The sequence below is a fragment of the Sceloporus undulatus genome, chromosome 2 (genome assembly GCF_019175285.1).
Source record: "Sceloporus undulatus isolate JIND9_A2432 ecotype Alabama chromosome 2, SceUnd_v1.1, whole genome shotgun sequence".
Classification (NCBI taxonomy): domain Eukaryota; kingdom Metazoa; phylum Chordata; class Lepidosauria; order Squamata; family Phrynosomatidae; genus Sceloporus; species Sceloporus undulatus.
Window position 1 is genome coordinate 214,604,830 of NC_056523.1, and position 16,456 is coordinate 214,621,285.

General features: G+C 39.4%; 1 protein-coding gene across 4 annotated transcripts in view; it reads right to left on the reverse strand.

Moving 5' to 3' along the window:
- The window catches only part of GAK (cyclin G associated kinase), a 116,999-nt gene that overhangs the window by 6,614 nt on the left and 93,929 nt on the right, over positions 1 to 16,456 (reverse strand). For all 4 annotated transcript variants that reach the window (XM_042449596.1, XM_042449595.1, XM_042449594.1 and 1 more), the window contains 5 exons: positions 9,637 to 9,774; positions 8,513 to 8,632; positions 5,611 to 5,850; positions 2,530 to 2,678; positions 1,103 to 1,279 (listed from right to left, as the gene is read on the reverse strand). In XM_042449596.1, the coding sequence (XP_042305530.1) occupies positions 1,103 to 1,279; positions 2,530 to 2,678; positions 5,611 to 5,850; positions 8,513 to 8,632; positions 9,637 to 9,774 (824 nt within the window). The remainder of the gene's footprint in view (positions 1 to 1,102; positions 1,280 to 2,529; positions 2,679 to 5,610; positions 5,851 to 8,512; positions 8,633 to 9,636; positions 9,775 to 16,456) is intronic.

Below are 16,456 nucleotides of genomic sequence, written 5' to 3' on the forward strand. Positions count from 1 at the left end.
TTCTGAAGAAGACAGTGTTTTGCACAAAATGTTCTTTTTTGGTGCAAATATATTTTGTGCAAAAATGTTTTTGCAAAGAAGAGTCAAAAGTGTGAAAAAGAACTGGAAAATGCACAAAACACTCATGATCTCATTATTGATTCTTATCTGAGATTAAAAATAAGCGAAGATTCATAACCTTAAATCAAAAGGGCAACCTTGATTTGACTGCTATTTGAGGTAAAGCTTAACATGGCTGCAGATGCAGACCTTGTTTTTGTGTTGTTTTTTGTTGCTAAATAGCTGGATTCACAAGGGTTCCTAGCATTCCTTTCTTGTAAAATTACTACATTTGTCAGACTAGGCTATGGTTCAGTCAACAGAAGAAATGAGACACATCTCAAGATGCTAAGAAAAGACTGTACCTTAGAATCAAACTTCAGAAATTGCGGGATCAGATTTTCCTTTGAGAGTTTCTGTTTCAGAAATTTCTGAAGCCTGATTCTAAAGAGCCCACAAAGAAGGTTTTAAGATTACACATAGGATAAACCACTCAAAGCTTTTCTACCACTAAACAACCATCTTTTGAGCATCTCAAGATGTGTCTTGCTTCTTCTGTGGATTCCATTGAATGCTTTCTAGTTTCTACTTTATTTATTGTTCAGTCTTGGCATCAGAAAAGCACAATGATGAGCAGCCACAGTAGAGTTCTCTTAATTGTTCAGATGAGCAAGAAACGCAGAAAGCTTTTTAAGTGCCTAACCTACTCTAGACATTTGGTAGAAAAAGGTTTCTTTCATAGTGTGATTGATTTCCCTGTATCCCTCTCCTCTAGCTAAAAAGTGGCAGTGACAGGACGTTGCCAGTTCAAGATCTTCTATAGTCCTGGGAATGTTAATGCACTACTTGCTCCACTGTGCATTACTATAAACATGGACAATAACTTCTATAGGCTCCAGCTGAACTGCCCTGCAAGAACGATTGACCCCTAGTGGATGAAGCAGAGTGCACTCTGTTCCTGGGCAATTAGACAGTAATTCATGGGTGGGCTGTGTCTGTTGTCTTTTAGGTACAGAGGAGAAATTGGGCAGCAGCTCTCTGAAGAGCAGCTACAAAGACTCACCTTATCTGGGTGAACCACAAGTACTGCCTTCCTATAATACTTCTTCACTTGATCTGGGGTAACCAGGTCTGCCATGCCAACTGGTTTCCATTTGGTTTCACCTTCCCAAAGCACAGTGTGAAGAGTAGATAATAAAGCTCTTATATTCCTTTCTTTCCCATCAATCCAATCTAGAATCTAGAGAGAAAAAGAGAATGATGGGAGAGGGTGTTCAAATATACCAAAACCACCACACAGCATCCAGTTCCATTTACTATTTATAAACATTAATGGCATTTAAACCAGGGAGAAACAAACAGACAAACTGACAACCTTCAAATGATTTGGACTACATCTCCCACCATCACTAAACACCAGCCATGCCAGTTAGGGCATATGATACCTGTATTCCAAAACATATGGAGGGCAACATGTTGCCTCATGTCTATTTTAAACTACCATCCAACCCCCCCCCCCCTAAAAACATTCATATGTAGTAATTTAATGAAAGCTTAGGCCTGATTGCCTGTGGTGAGTAAAACTTGATTAGAACAATCTGGGATTTCTGTCCCCCATCCCTCTTTTAGGCTGTCAGCACACAGTAAGTGGCTCACATAGAGTTATGGAAAAAATAAGCCTAGGACTTTTCATATGCTTATTTATCATAGGCTTATGTGTGGGAAGCATAGCTTTTTGGTCTGAACAGACACCAGAGCTTCTCTCCTTGCAATGGAGTGGAAGAGATAGGCCTAACCAAACAGAAAAAAACCAGCCACCAAACTACCATCCTCCACATCATAGAACCATCATTGTGGGAGTTCTTTCCAGCAAAATCTCTGTGTTTCCTTCAGAAGAGAAAAAGAACTCTTAAATTAGTGGGCTTAAACTTGGTACCCAGAGTTATAACTGAAGGGAAGTAATGGAGGGCCAGTTGCAGATCTTTGGCTTCAGAGAAACTATCACTCACTAAATCAAAGCTTTGAAAAATTACCTTTTGGATTTACAATCCCAGAATCCCTGAGTGAGTGTGCTGGCTGGGAAATTCTGGGTGATGTAGGTGAAAAAATAAAGTTGTACACTAAACACACAGAAGTTTGATTGTATTTTATTTTTTGTGACATTACCTGTCATTTCAATTCTTGACCCCAGTTTTGTAAGGCACTTCTCCAGAGTCTTAAGTAGGGTCTTTGCCAAAGTCTGTTATTTGAAATTCTTTCAAGGGCAGATACCAGGGATTGAACTTGGAACTTTCTGCAAACAAAACATGTACTCTACCACTAGGCTAAATTCCTCTCCATCTCTACATTACCAGCACCAAGACATTCTGCCTTTATCCACCCCACTTCCTCTGCTGTAAGCCTCCTGGTGTTGCATCCAGCTCATGCATTGACTCCTTAAACATATAAGAATTGGCAGCACAGGAAGGTTCAGTATAAAAATAATCTAACCTTTAATTTTAGAGGGTCCATATCTCTAGACATTTCTTCTTTTCTCATCTCTGCAATGGTCTTTGGTCCTTTTCTGTCAGGTTTCGCTGCAAATCCTTGATTTGACAAAAGATCCTCAAAATCATTTTCTGAAACTTTGGGTTTTTGTCCTGGTAAATGAGATAAAAAAAGTATAAAACTCACTGGTCAGTGAAAAGATTAGATCTATGTAACAGGGACTCTATTAAAATTAGTAGGATTCACCAATCATAATTAATTATTAATCCAAATGGATCTCCTCTGAATGGGATTCAGTCTGGATTAAATCCATATTCTTTAGTGTTCATTAATTCTGCCTGCCTTATAACAAACAGGACCAGCTTTCATTGTTAGACTATATGGGACCAGGGGACTTGAACTGTGAAAGTCACGGGTTGGGACTTTAGACAGAGCTCAGCAATCCTTAGTAGTTCTCTAGGTGAAGTCCAAATCTGTGAAGTGCTGGGTTCAAACTTCACAATCTCTTGCAATCTGACTTTAAACTCTTTTTGTTAAAAGGCAGACAGAAGTAAATGAACCTGGTTAGTAAGGTTTGGATCCAGATTTTGTCATATTTGTATCACACCAGCCGAAATTATTAAAGCAAATTTAAAGAAAGTCATGATTGGCAAGTTCTCTTGTTTTAATAGTTTAGAGAACCCTGTCCATAGGTTTGGTTAAATGTGGCCAGTTAGAGCCAGCATTGGATAGTGGTTTGACTGTTGGACTATGACTCTAGAGACCAAGGTTTAGCCATGGAAACCCACTAGGCGACTTAGGGCAAGTCACATGTCCTTAGCCTCAGATGAAGCCAAAGGAAACCCCTTTGAACAAATCTTGACAGGAAAACCCATCGGAATAAATCTTGCCAAGAAAACCCATAAGTCAAAAATGATTTGAAGGCACACAACAGTAAAACCAACCTCTACTGTTTTTATTGTTAAGTGCTGCCAAGTCACTATCCATTTATGGCAACCCTACAAATAAGAAACCTTATTACCATATATACGTAAGTATATAAGTCATGTATAAATCGAAAAAGTAAGCCCCTATTAAAAATGGCCACCACAGTCTCTCAGCAAAGAGACTTATAAGGTAAGCCCCTATTAAAAATGGCTGCCACAGTCTCTCTTTGGACTGTACCATGCTGCTGCTGAACTCTGCTTGAGCAAAAAATGATGAAGGAGGAGGAAAGGTTGCCTTTATTTCTCTGATTTGGACAAGGCAGGACAGTCCAACCTCCCCATACATGGGGGATCTATATGCTCAAGCCCCATTACTCCTGCTGGGGCTTGCCAGTAAGCTCAAAGCCATGGAAGGCAAGCCTTCCTATAGGCCAACTGTAGTAACACTGTGGGAGCACTGCTTCCATGCCAAGAGGGGCTCCTTGCCACTATCTCTTGTCGCTGCCTTCAGGTTAGGTCCCTAATAAAGGCAGGTTGCTTTCCTTGCTTGTCTCCTCCACCTTTTTTTTCAGGCCACACTCTTTTCCTTCATTTATATTCCTTTCCCCATCTGTATTTGTACAGATGCAGACATTTTAAAATCAGCAACGCTATTTACACACACACCAAATTGTAGCCCCTCAAAGAAACAGATTCTCTCCTTCTCTTTAGCTCTTCCTAAGTATATTCCCCTTTTGCAATCTGAAGGATAAGAAAATATTTGTTTGTTACATTCCTCTAAGTTTTACCCTTAACTTATCCCAGGGTCAAAGCTAAACCCATAATTTTGGCCCCCAAACCTGTCCTCGATATAAACATGAGGTCAGCTTATACAAAAGTATTTTGTATAATGTTTGTATCTGGCAAACTGACAGCTATGGCATCCTTGACTGAGTCTATCCACCCAGGTGATGTAGGCTACATTCCAGAGGAAGGAACTAGCAAAATCACCTCGAGTATACCTTGCCTAAGAAAACCCTATGAAATTCATCAGGTTACCCTAAGTTGACAGGCGATTTAAAGGCACATGCACACACTGCAAAACCTAATTAGAGCAGTGGAGGATAGGGGCTCTTGAAGATGTTTCAACCACAGGGTTGCCATGAATTGGGATTGACTTGGACACAATTCACACACACACTTTTCCAATGAGCCATATCACCTCATGATATGTTCAAAGTACAATAAACTCAGTTTAGTCATTTTGGCTTCTAGTGAGAGTTCAAGCTTGATTTGCTCTTGGACCCATTGTTTTGTCTTTTTTGCAATTCATGAGACCAAAAGAATTCTCCTCCAGCACATATTATTATTATTATTATTATTATTATTATTATTATTATTTCAAATGAATTAATTTTCTCCTTTCAGCTTTCTTCACTGTCCAGCTTTCACATCCATAAATGGAAAGAAATACTTTAGCATGGATGACCTTCTCTCAGCTGAACACCTTAACATAGCAAGGGGGATTGACTATGACATACTGAATGTAATATCATCAGAAGACTTGACTCTATCAAGACTTTAGTAGGGTCATCCATCGTAGAATCATCAAAGTGGAGATATTAGACTAAGATGCCCCCCTCCCTTTCAGGAAGTAATGGCTGCATCAGCAGAACAAAACTGAGAGTTCAAATGGTGAGGGCAGTCAAGAAGCCCCATAAGAGAAACTACTGAGCAGCATCAGTATTGGTGGGCTGACACTGACAGAGGTTGTCTAAGGCTGCATCCACACTGCAGAAATAATCCGGGTTGACCCCATTTTATATTGTGTAACAGCGGGCTCTAATAAAACACTTCCGAATGTCTTTTACCTGGAAAACTCTTATGATGAGACAACCCAGACCAGCCATAAAGCTGGCTCAACACAGATCCAGCCCAATGTATATGCTTTTAAAAGTGAATGCTAGAAATAGCCAAAGTTTTCTTGATGATGTTCAAGAAATTTTAAAAAGTACAATAGCCAATAACTATTGAACTGCAGCTCTCATCTTCTCACACCACTGCCTGGCTGGTTAGGGATGATAGCAGTTGCAGCCCAACAACATGCCAAGGGTCACATGTTGCTGGCACAAAACCAGCTTGAAGACTATCCTGTATGTCATCATATGAAGGAACTTACCAAAACCAGGGGCTCTGATACCTCTCTCTTCACGCCCTCCAATAACGCTGAAATTCACAGTGTAGTTGGGTTTCGGCTGCATGCTGGGCTTGGCTTGTTCTGGTGGTTTTGGCTGCGAGTGAGCTTGCCATGATGTGCTAGTTGGTTGCGGTTTGCTGGTCTGCCACTGATGCCCTGTCTTTTGTGAAGGAGTGGACTTGGGAGCAAAACTACCAGCTGAGAATCCTCCACTTGAAGCACCTGGAAAACAAGGAACAGCATTTTTGTTTTACACTTCTAAGACATTCCATTTGGTTTAACCCATGGGCATCAAAAACAACTAAAGATTGTGACATGGACACTTTGCTATCTGAAATGAAGGACAAGACAGGACCCATTCTCCATTCCATACAAATGCTGACTGGACTGAAAACTAGTTGTTTTATTTATTTTTAAAATTACCATCCCATCTTTCTTCCAGAACTGGTTCTCAAGGCAAAGAGATTGAAGGAGACACAAATAAAACTTAATGCATTGAAGATTTGTCAAACCTTAATCCCATACTGTTAAAGGGAGAACAGCTTCCATCACAACTGAAGGCAGGGCAGTTTAGGGGAAGAAGACAGGCTATTTGGCACAGACAACTCTGTCCTTCAAGAAAAGGAAATGGCTGGGAGGCTGAAGTAGTACCATCATGGCATGGTTGCTAATGGTGGCACCCTTACTATCTACCACCTGAGGCCGCTATGTCTCTGTGTCTAATGGCAGGATGAATGCTGCTGTTATGTAGCATTCTCAAACACAACAGTTTCAAATTTATTTCCTGACAAGAAAGGCTAGCAAGAAAAGAAGGCCACTATCTCTCACAGTCAAAGCTGCAAGCTCACTTTCAGACAGGCAAGAGGTTCCTTAACATACTGTAGTCTACCTTAGCCAGTTAGGGTGAGCATTGCTGGTTAGCCTTTCAGGCAGACCTCTAGGGGAAGCATTACATGATTAAAGGAAGACCTGTTTGTCCTTCTGCTGGAAGAACAGAAAATGAATTTAAATAAAATGGCTATTAGTCATGACAGTTCAATGGAGCATCCATGGTCAGCAGCTGTGCACAGTACTGAACACCAGATGGCAAGGACAATGAGCCAAAGAAGGTTTGTTGCCTTCATATGTTGTTGTAGCACTTGAGAAAATTACTTGTTTGGACTATAACTCTCAGAACCCACTAACCAGCATTACCACAAGCCAATGGCTCCCTCAAAAGTAATTTTGGGGGGCTTTGCCCTGTTAAGAAACTTCTCAGTGGCTGATCTTGGTCAGAAGCACAAAACTGAATAAAACTATGACATAGGCCAAAACATATGGCTTGTTAATATGGTACAAACTGTCTTGGATACAAAAACAGAAAGGAAGAGACATGTAAAGTCGAAGGCTTTCATGGCCGGCAAAGAATGAAGATGCCAGCCACAGATGCTGGTGAAACGTCAGGAAGAAACTTTTCTGGAACATGTCCACATAGCCCGAAAAATCCACAAAAAACTATAAAGAGACATGTATTTTTAAAGTAAAGGAAGAGGTATCTTGGCAAGAGAACTCTATTAGTAGATGGATATATTAACCAATATGCAAGATATTTGCATACTGTTGCATGCAGGCATTCTTTGGCTACCTGACTTGAACTGCATATCTAAAGCAAGCGTGAGCAACTTGTGACTTTCTAGATATCCCTCTTCCCTGGTTGTTTTGACTGAACTGAGGAGAGCTGCAGTCCAGCAACCAGCATGCCACATGATGCCCAGCTCAGGCATTAAATGATACTTTTACTGGAAGAGTGAAATGCATGGCTAAGCTAGAGAAAGCTATTATAATAAGCCTGGAGGCAAAATAAAAAATGTGCAGAAGAGCTTCTTGTGACAGCTGTGAAAATTGCTCACAGAAGAACCTGACCCTACATCCTCTGGCTGTCCTAACTAATTACAGGGAGAAGTCCCAATGAACTTCATGGAGTGTTACTGAGTTTGCTTAAAATGATGCTTGCAGCCTTCTAGGATCCGGAATGGATTAGGTGTGGAAGCAATGCAGAGACTAACATAAGGCCCCTTTAGACAATTTTGAAGTCTGCAAATTGTTACCTATACATCACAACTTGCTCAAAATTTGCAAGTCTTTTGTAGATGCTAAAATACTCTTAAACCCTAAGACTAGTCAAACTTCATAGAATCATAGAATCGTAGAGTTGGAAGAGACCGCAAGGACCATCCAGTCCAACCCTCTTCCATGCAGGAAATCACAATCAAAGCATCCCCGACAGATGGCCATCCAGCCTCTGTTTGAAGACCTCTAAGGAAGGAGTGTGTTCCACTGTCAAACACCCCTTACTGTCAGGAGGTTCCTCCTAATGTTGAGGTGGAATCTCTTTTCCTGTAGTTTGCATCCATTGTTCTACATTCTAGTTTCTGGAGCAGCAGAAAACAAGCTTGCTCCCTCCTCAACATAACATCCCTTCAAATATTTAAACAGGGCTATCATTAGTCCATGCCTGCAGAGTGCATACCCCCATTCACATTGCAAATATGCTCTTAACCTGTCAAGCAACCAAGCTGAGATGCTAGGTTGCTGAATATTATAATGTGATGCAATCCAATTTCAGTCTCCTGCACAAACCTCTCCAATTAACCTTTTCTGTAGATCAGAACCAAAATGCAGGAGACATACACAAGTTTGACTTCATTTCCAAGCTTAAACCACAGGGGTTTTGTGCAGAGGCCTAAAAAGAGCAAATTATCAAGATCAACTGTGATTTAAGGAATCTCCCCTTTGTTAAAAGGACTGAATTTTACTTTGCAAGTCACCCTACGTTTTAGCTATATTATCCACCTTAAATGTACAGAATATTACATTCTGTATCTATTATTCACTACACACTTACCTGGAAGGCCGGCTTTCAGGTTAGCGAGGTCAGCAAAAGGGTCAAAGTTCTGCGATTTTGCTTGATTGAATGAAAGGCCTGAGGGAACATTCGTAGGGCCTCCTGTCGTAAAAGCTTGGCCTACATATTAAATTGCAATTACTATAGCGTACAAAACAGCACATTCATGGTGGCAAAAACTATATTCTTATACTATTAAGCCTATCTCCTGATCACAGGCTGGGATATGCTCTACATCTTTGAGAATGTTGTCCAGGACTATTAAATGCACACTAGGAAGTATGTGGGGAATTTGTATATGTTTTGGGGAGAGCCATGAGCCATTTTTCCTGTTTCTAAAAAACCCCTAAAATTTACTCCACATTCACTTACTTTTTAAAGAAAAAGGCCTCTCCTATGTCTAAAAGGCTTAAGGGCCATTTTTGCCCCACCACTATCTCCTAGAGGGCATTTGGAGCACTTTTTGACCCCTCCCAGCGGCTTTGAGGATCATATTCAGCCTATGGCAATACTTTGCTCATCTCCATATCAACTATGAACAAATCTATTGATTGTCAACTCACTGGGCTTCACATCCCCACTGCTGCCAGGCTGCTGAAAGTATTAGTGCCAGTCAATTGACCTTTAAAACAAATTTGCTATTCACAAGATGAATCATGCTTTCAGGAGCACAACTCAGCATGAAAGCATGGCACATATTTCTGATATGCCTTGTTTTAATAGTAAATTGTAACTTTTTTTGCCAAAAATAAAACACACTTGTAGAAAAATCAGCAGAACCCCACCCCAACCCTTAAAAATCAAGCAAAGGAGATGCCAAGCAGCCACCATTTTGCTCAGTTCTGATTTAATATTATAAAACCATCATTTACATATATTCAAGCCCTGTTCAGTTTAGTGGGACTTTGATATCATCAACTGCAGACAGCAAAGCAGGTGATTTCTATTATTTTATAGATTCCCAAGACCATCATACAGCACACAGTGGCATACATATACACAGTATTGTAAAAATAGTTCCGTTAACTCAACTGTCAGGCCTTGTAACACTATCTCCCATTACTGGTAGTACTGCCTGATAGTACCTAGCAGCTGAAAACTTAAGTGACACCTTTGGTCAATACCTTCCAAAGTGGTCTTCTTAGGTGCTGCTGGTGTTGGGGTGCTGACTGGAGGGGAATCTGCCCAGGAATCCCAGCCACCTAAAAGGTCTGGCTGACTTGCAGAGGAAGCCATTTTAGGTGGATCTGGTGCCAAACCTCCTAGAAGAACAAAAACAGATTAGGTTTCAAAGAGTGCAAACAAGGTCTTCGTACATTTAACACTATACAGATTAGCAAAATCTGTGTGCTATTAGCGAGCAACAATATATTAGTGAGATGGTGGCAACATTTGCTCTGGCTGCAATTAAGTTAAGAGTCAGATATCAAAATCATTAGTTAAGAATTTTACTGTGCTGATTTGCTAGAATAATGTCTTAAACTTGTTACATTTTTATACTCTTGGCAATTTTTGTTTTATCATCTCTATTTTGTATTTGGTGCCAATTTTTAAAATGTGATTTTACCAAATGGCAATAAATGTTCACTTCACTATATAGATGAAAATATACCAATAATAGCAACAACAACAACAAACATTAAGCCTTCCTTTAGATCTGAGCCATTATTCACAGGCCTGCTATAAATTTATTTACACACATATTGAGAAGTGGGTGTCCCCATATCCTTCCCCCAGTTCTTGTAAAGATTTCATGTCTCTGTTTTAAGAAAGGAGTACTGAATTACACACTTATTTTATGATACAGGTATCCTACTCAAGACATACTGTAATTCGGAGTGTGGACATCACAATGTATGGATGAGAGAGCTGGGCAGTAAAGGAAGCAGAAGGAAAATCATCTCATTTGAGATGTGGTGCTAGAGAAGATTGCTTACGACCATGGACAGCCAAAAGGACAAACAGATGGTCTTAGAACAGGTCAAGCTATAGAGATCACCTTAAAAACCAAGCTGATTAAATTGAGGCTGACATACTTTGGGCATATAATGAGAAGGCATGGATCACTGGAAAAGACAATGATGCTAGGAAAGACAGAGGGTAGAAGGAGGCGAGAAAGACCATATGCCAGATGGATGGACTCAGTCAGAGGGACACAGGCATGGATTTGCAGGAACTAAGTAGCTGTGGAAGATAGGGGTTCTTTGAGGTGTCTCATCCACAAGGTTGCCATGAGTCGAAAATGACTTGAGGGCAGATAACAACAAACAAACATCAAGTGGACAAATGTGGAAATTATTCTCTGAAAGACAGTGAATCTTCATTGTTAAGCTGTCACCAGAAATCTTGATTTTCCCTATCCAAGACCACATACATCACTTGTCTGTCTCAATTTCTACTTTTTGTTACTGAGTAGTACTAATAGCTCCAGCTATAGCTCTGTGGCAGTCGGCATGTGCTGTGATGTTTGCTGAGCTGGATTAGGCTGCGTTTAAATCTTGATGGGAGAATACATGTGGATAATGTATGCAATGAATTACTCACAAAAAAGGCAGTCCTTTTTGCAACCTCAGTTTCATTTAGACTCAGAGAGCCAGGGTAGTGTAGTAGTTTAAGTGTTGGACTAGGACAATGAGACACCAGGGTTCAAACCCCCACTCAGCCATGGAAACACACTGGGTGACCTTGGGCAAGTCACACTTTCTCAGTCTCACAGAAAGTCAAAGGCACACCCCCGCTGAACAATGTCTGCCAAGAAAAAAACTGCAATAGGTTCGCCTTAAGGTAGGTATGAGTCAGAAATGACTAGAAGGCACACAACAGCAACAACAATTACAAAATAGGTCAAAAAGATGACGTTCTTATCAGCATTAACTGCCAGGCTAGCTCTGTCAGCATGATGCACCATGAACAGTGAAAAGGTTTTGATGTCCCCTCATCTGGATAATGCTGATTGTGAAGGATCAAAACTGAAGCCACACAGAAATAGCACCCATGCTGCCCACAAGACACAAGCCTATGAAGTGAAGGCTGATGTCATCCTCCAAGACTGTCAGCACTTTTCTGGGCTGCAGCAGGAGGTGGCTGGTTATTAAAATAAATGTTTTGCTCCACCTTAGGGATCCTGCTACAGTAAACAAATGAAAGGCTTATCACCAACAAGCAGAGAATAATCTGTACAACAAACCAAAGTGTATTATTTGAAAATGTATCATGTTCCCTGGGAAGATTGCTATACTTCAAGTAGTCCTGTCTCTATCACAGCAAAAACTGGTTTCAAAAACCAACTGAACACTTCCTGTTTCTCTTTCTTTCTTTTTTTTTGGGGGGGGGGGCGGGGGGCTCTATAATGACATTCGTATGAAAACTATGAAAAAATCATTGTTGTTTTAAGACGGACTTATAATGTTAGATGGGCCAGGATTCTGGAAACAAACTCTCGATATACCCAGAGATACTTATTAAATATGATATATGAAATGGAAGAAAACTGTGAAAAAGAAATTGGAGATTGATTCTATATATGTTAATGAAAGGTGTTGTATGCATCAAAATGGAAAACCGGATATACTAACAAGTGAAGATTGGCTAAGTGTAGTGGAGTCTCTTTCCCTGGAGGTCTTTAAACAGAAGCTGGATGGCCATCTGTTGGGATGCTTTGACCTGGATTTCCTGCATGGCAAGGGGGGTTAGATTGGATGGCCTCTTCCACCTCTATTATCCTATGATTCTATTAAATTGGCAGATATAATGGAGATGGGACAGAATCACTTCTTGGCTTAGGGACAAAAGTCAATGATGAATAGAGACCAGTAATTAGATGTTGGAAAATGAGATGGTCATGATGGATATATACAAACTGAGACAATAAACTACATATTGATAGATAAGAAATATATCACTGAGTATGATTTCAATCTACAGAGATTCAAATATAGATGATGAATATATATAAAGACATATATATTCTTGGTTGTACAGGACACAAGAATATGAAGAAAAGTATAAGGAGCGGTAGAAGGAATAGTTATTGTAATCAAGAATAACTAAAGATACCATATATACTCGTCTATAAGTTGACCTCATGTATATGGTGAGGGCAGGTTTTGGGGGCAAAATTATGGATTTTGATATGACCCTTGGATAAGTCGAGGGTAAAACTTAGGGATATGTAACAAAGGATCTAAATGATGAAGCAACGGAAAACAATGCCAAAGAACCTACAAAATTATGGCAGGCGTAACTGTTTTGGCTCACACTAAAGGTTGGGTGGAAGAGAGAGTAGAGGGAGGTCAGTGCTTGTAGGACAGATTGCACTCTTGCCTTTCACCAGGGGATGGTTTCCTTTTTAATAAGAGTTAAAGTATAGTATTTACATGGATTAGTGGTATTTACATGGATAAGTGGTCTAGCATTTACATGGATATAGTATTTACATGGATTTACGTAGATAAGTCAACCTAGGTTTTTGGGGTCAATTTTTTGACTAAAATTTCTAGACTCATACATGGTATGACTCATACATATACAGTATGTAGTAAGCTGTACATAAATACATACATAGACTCATACATATACAGTATGTAGTAAGCTGTAAATAAATTGATAGGTTATTGTTTGTTATATGAAGATTACGGAAAATTAATTGAGCAACCATAAGACTAGAAGACAAGTACGATATAATTTTAAATGTAAATTAGAGAAAATTGGCATGTAAAGATATATAGACAAACTCATATGTAACATAGATGTAATATTTAAGGGTGATTGTTTAATATGTTTTTTTTATTCAACCAGAGTTTGTTTGTTTTTCTTTAATCTGTAAAACTGTTATACAGTGGGCCCTTGGTACCCACTGGCTTATGGTTTCAGGACCTCCCGTGGATAACAAAATCCGTGGATGCTCAAATCCCATTAAATACAATGGCATAGCAAAATGGTGTCCCTTACATAAAATGACAAAATCAAGGTTTGCTATTTGGAATTTATATATTTTAATAATATTTTCAAGCCATGGATGCTTGAATCCACGGATAAACAATCTGCAGATATAGAGGACTGACTGTATTAATAAAAAGTAATTAAAGAGTAAGATTCCTCAGAGGAATGGGGTACAGTCGTGGGGTTTCAGATCTATAGTGCATATGCATGGATGGAGACAGTAAGGGGAGAACAAACTTAAATGCAAAACAAATAGCAATGACATGTTCCCAAATACTGATTGAGATGGGACATGAGAAAAATCATACAGTGGGCCCTTGATATTCTCTGATGTTTGGTTCCAGCCTCCTCCCCCAGCCCACTGTGTATACCAAAATCCATTGGTGCTCAAGTCCCATTAAATACAGTGGCATAGTAAAATGGTGTCACTAATATAAAATAGCAAAATCAATGTTTGCTTTTTGGATTATTTATTATTATTGTTGTTGTTGTTGTTGTTGTTGAATACTTTCAAGCTGTGGATGGTTGAATCCATGGATGCAAAATCCATGGCTATCAAAAGCCAAGTGTACAGTTATAAACAATGTGAAATGAAACAGTGGATCCTCTTAGATAAAGTTACTTGTAGGGCACAAAAAATGATTTGTACTATGTTCATGATGAAACACGTTCATATAATGTACCACTAAAACCCAGACTTCATTACTCCAAGGCTTAGATGACCTATTTCGTACAGTCCCTGAAGAAATATTATTTGCTATCGTTTACCTAGGTCAAGAATGGGCAACTATCACAGAGTCACAGATCAGTTTTAAAGTTGGCCAAGTGCTAAAGAGCTACACTTTTGGTTTTTGTAAGTTTTGCTTTTTTCTAATTAAAAATACATTAAAAATCAGCAAAATATGTGTAAAATAGATTTAAAAGTCCTGACAATTAATTCTTCATTAAATAATATGAAATTTATTTTGATTGCAAATCAAAACATATTTATTTTACAAATAAATTGGGGAGCCCAGAGAATTTGCCAAAAAAAGGAGGAGCAGGTTGCACATCACCTGAATGTCTCACTTATGGCTTAGGTGGATCTTTGGGCTAATCCAGAGGGTTCCTGTGTTCTTAAAATGCAAGAGCAATAACAAAAAACACAACCTAGCTCTACATTCTGTCTGACAATCAATAGACACAAGAAGGTTTCCCATAGTTTATCTTCAAAATGTGGCAATATGGAAGTTGCACTGCAGGACATGGTGTCTGGTAACCAGCTGTCTATGTATTCCCCTAGCCTTGCTTTAAAAATAATAAACAGATTAACCTCTCTTTTTTCTAGAGCAAGGGCACAGAATTGATGGCCCTATAGATGACGGTCAACTGGAACTCCCCACAACTCTAACCAGCAAAGGCAATGGAGAAGGGCTGCACTTCAGCAGATGCATTCAGATACGGATTCACTGTATTTTCAAAGGATTGCAAGGCTCCAGACCTAAGCAACACAACTGGAACAGCCAACCTCTCTGTAAAAGTATCAAAAATTGCACAGGATGGAAGACTCTTGTTCACTGTGACACGGGACACTAACCTAGCTATGCAGTTCTCTTGTCTCTCCATGTGACCAGATTGAAGTTATAAGAGGGCAACCAAAGGATGAGGTAAACCCCCCAAAAACACCATTTCCTTTAAGCAGTTCCAAGGTCCACCATGTGAGACGGAGGTTATAACTGAAACAACTCAGCAGGGAAGTACGTATCACGGAGCAAACTGTAGGTGCAAAGATTTGAAGTAGGCTGCATTACAGGACAAAAATGTATGAGTGACAATCCAAGGCTGGAAACAAGAGTCACAGTTACATGACCCAAGTTAAGAATTGAAAAATTAGTAGACTAAAATGTCTGAAAACAGCAAGAGGAAAATAGCTATATTTTGGGTCAGCTATAGGAATTCAACCAGGAGGAGGGAAAAGATGAACATTTCATGTTATGAGATAACTTGGAATGATATGTCCCTGAACCATCCAATTTAAAAGGCTTCACATATTAGGATTAATTAAAAGACCACCCAATTGGTGTTTCTTCCAAGTACACTTTGTTGGGAATAGCCTGATACTTGCACAGCTACTGATGACTCATTCAGCAATTTCCATCTTGAGACTGCATCTCACTGCAGATTTAATGGCCACAACATCTAGCCTAATTTTCAGCCTAGGGATATAAACCCTCAACTATTTCCTCTAAGGATGAAAATGTATGACAGCTTGCTTCCCCCTGTGTGAGAAGCTGAACATTCTCCTGTAGTGTTTTTCCTGTATTCAAATGTCCTGCAATGTTGTGGAAGAACAATTCTGCAGAGAAAAGTAAGTGTGTTTTTGTAAAACAAAACAAAACAAAACAAAACAACTGCTTTCTGTGAAGAAACCCCATTTTCTGTGTAGAAAACAAGGTGGATTTTTTTTTTTTTTCCAAAAAAAAAATGTTATGTTTTTCTCCACAGGATAATTCACTTGCAACACTTTGAGATATTTGAATACCGGGAGAAAATTGCACAGAATACTCACTGGTCTATTATTCTTCTGGACACTATTTTCTGACTGTCAGGAAACTCATGCTTTAAAACTGGGAGGAAATAACTATGAATATTTATTTCCATCCCTATTTCAGACCTCCCATTTCTTTCCCACATCAGCTTCCCTTGTTTTTGGTACCAACTAGGTTGTTAAAGAGATCTGGAGAACTTGAAAATTTGTATAGTTTTGTGTTAAAAAACATATTTTACAGAAACCAAGCGTCTAACAGCAAGCTGTTTCTGTTCACTGAAAGAGTAAAGAAAACAAAAACTGGCATACACCATAAAGCTTCTGTAAAAGATCTGTTAGTGGCATGAAGCAACCCAACTCATGCCTCGTGGCTGAAATGAGTAGGTGTGTACAAATTCTTTAGGAAACACATTTTACACAATTGGGTCGAACAGTAGACTTCTCAGTTGCTGCTGTGCCAAATGGCCTTCCCACAA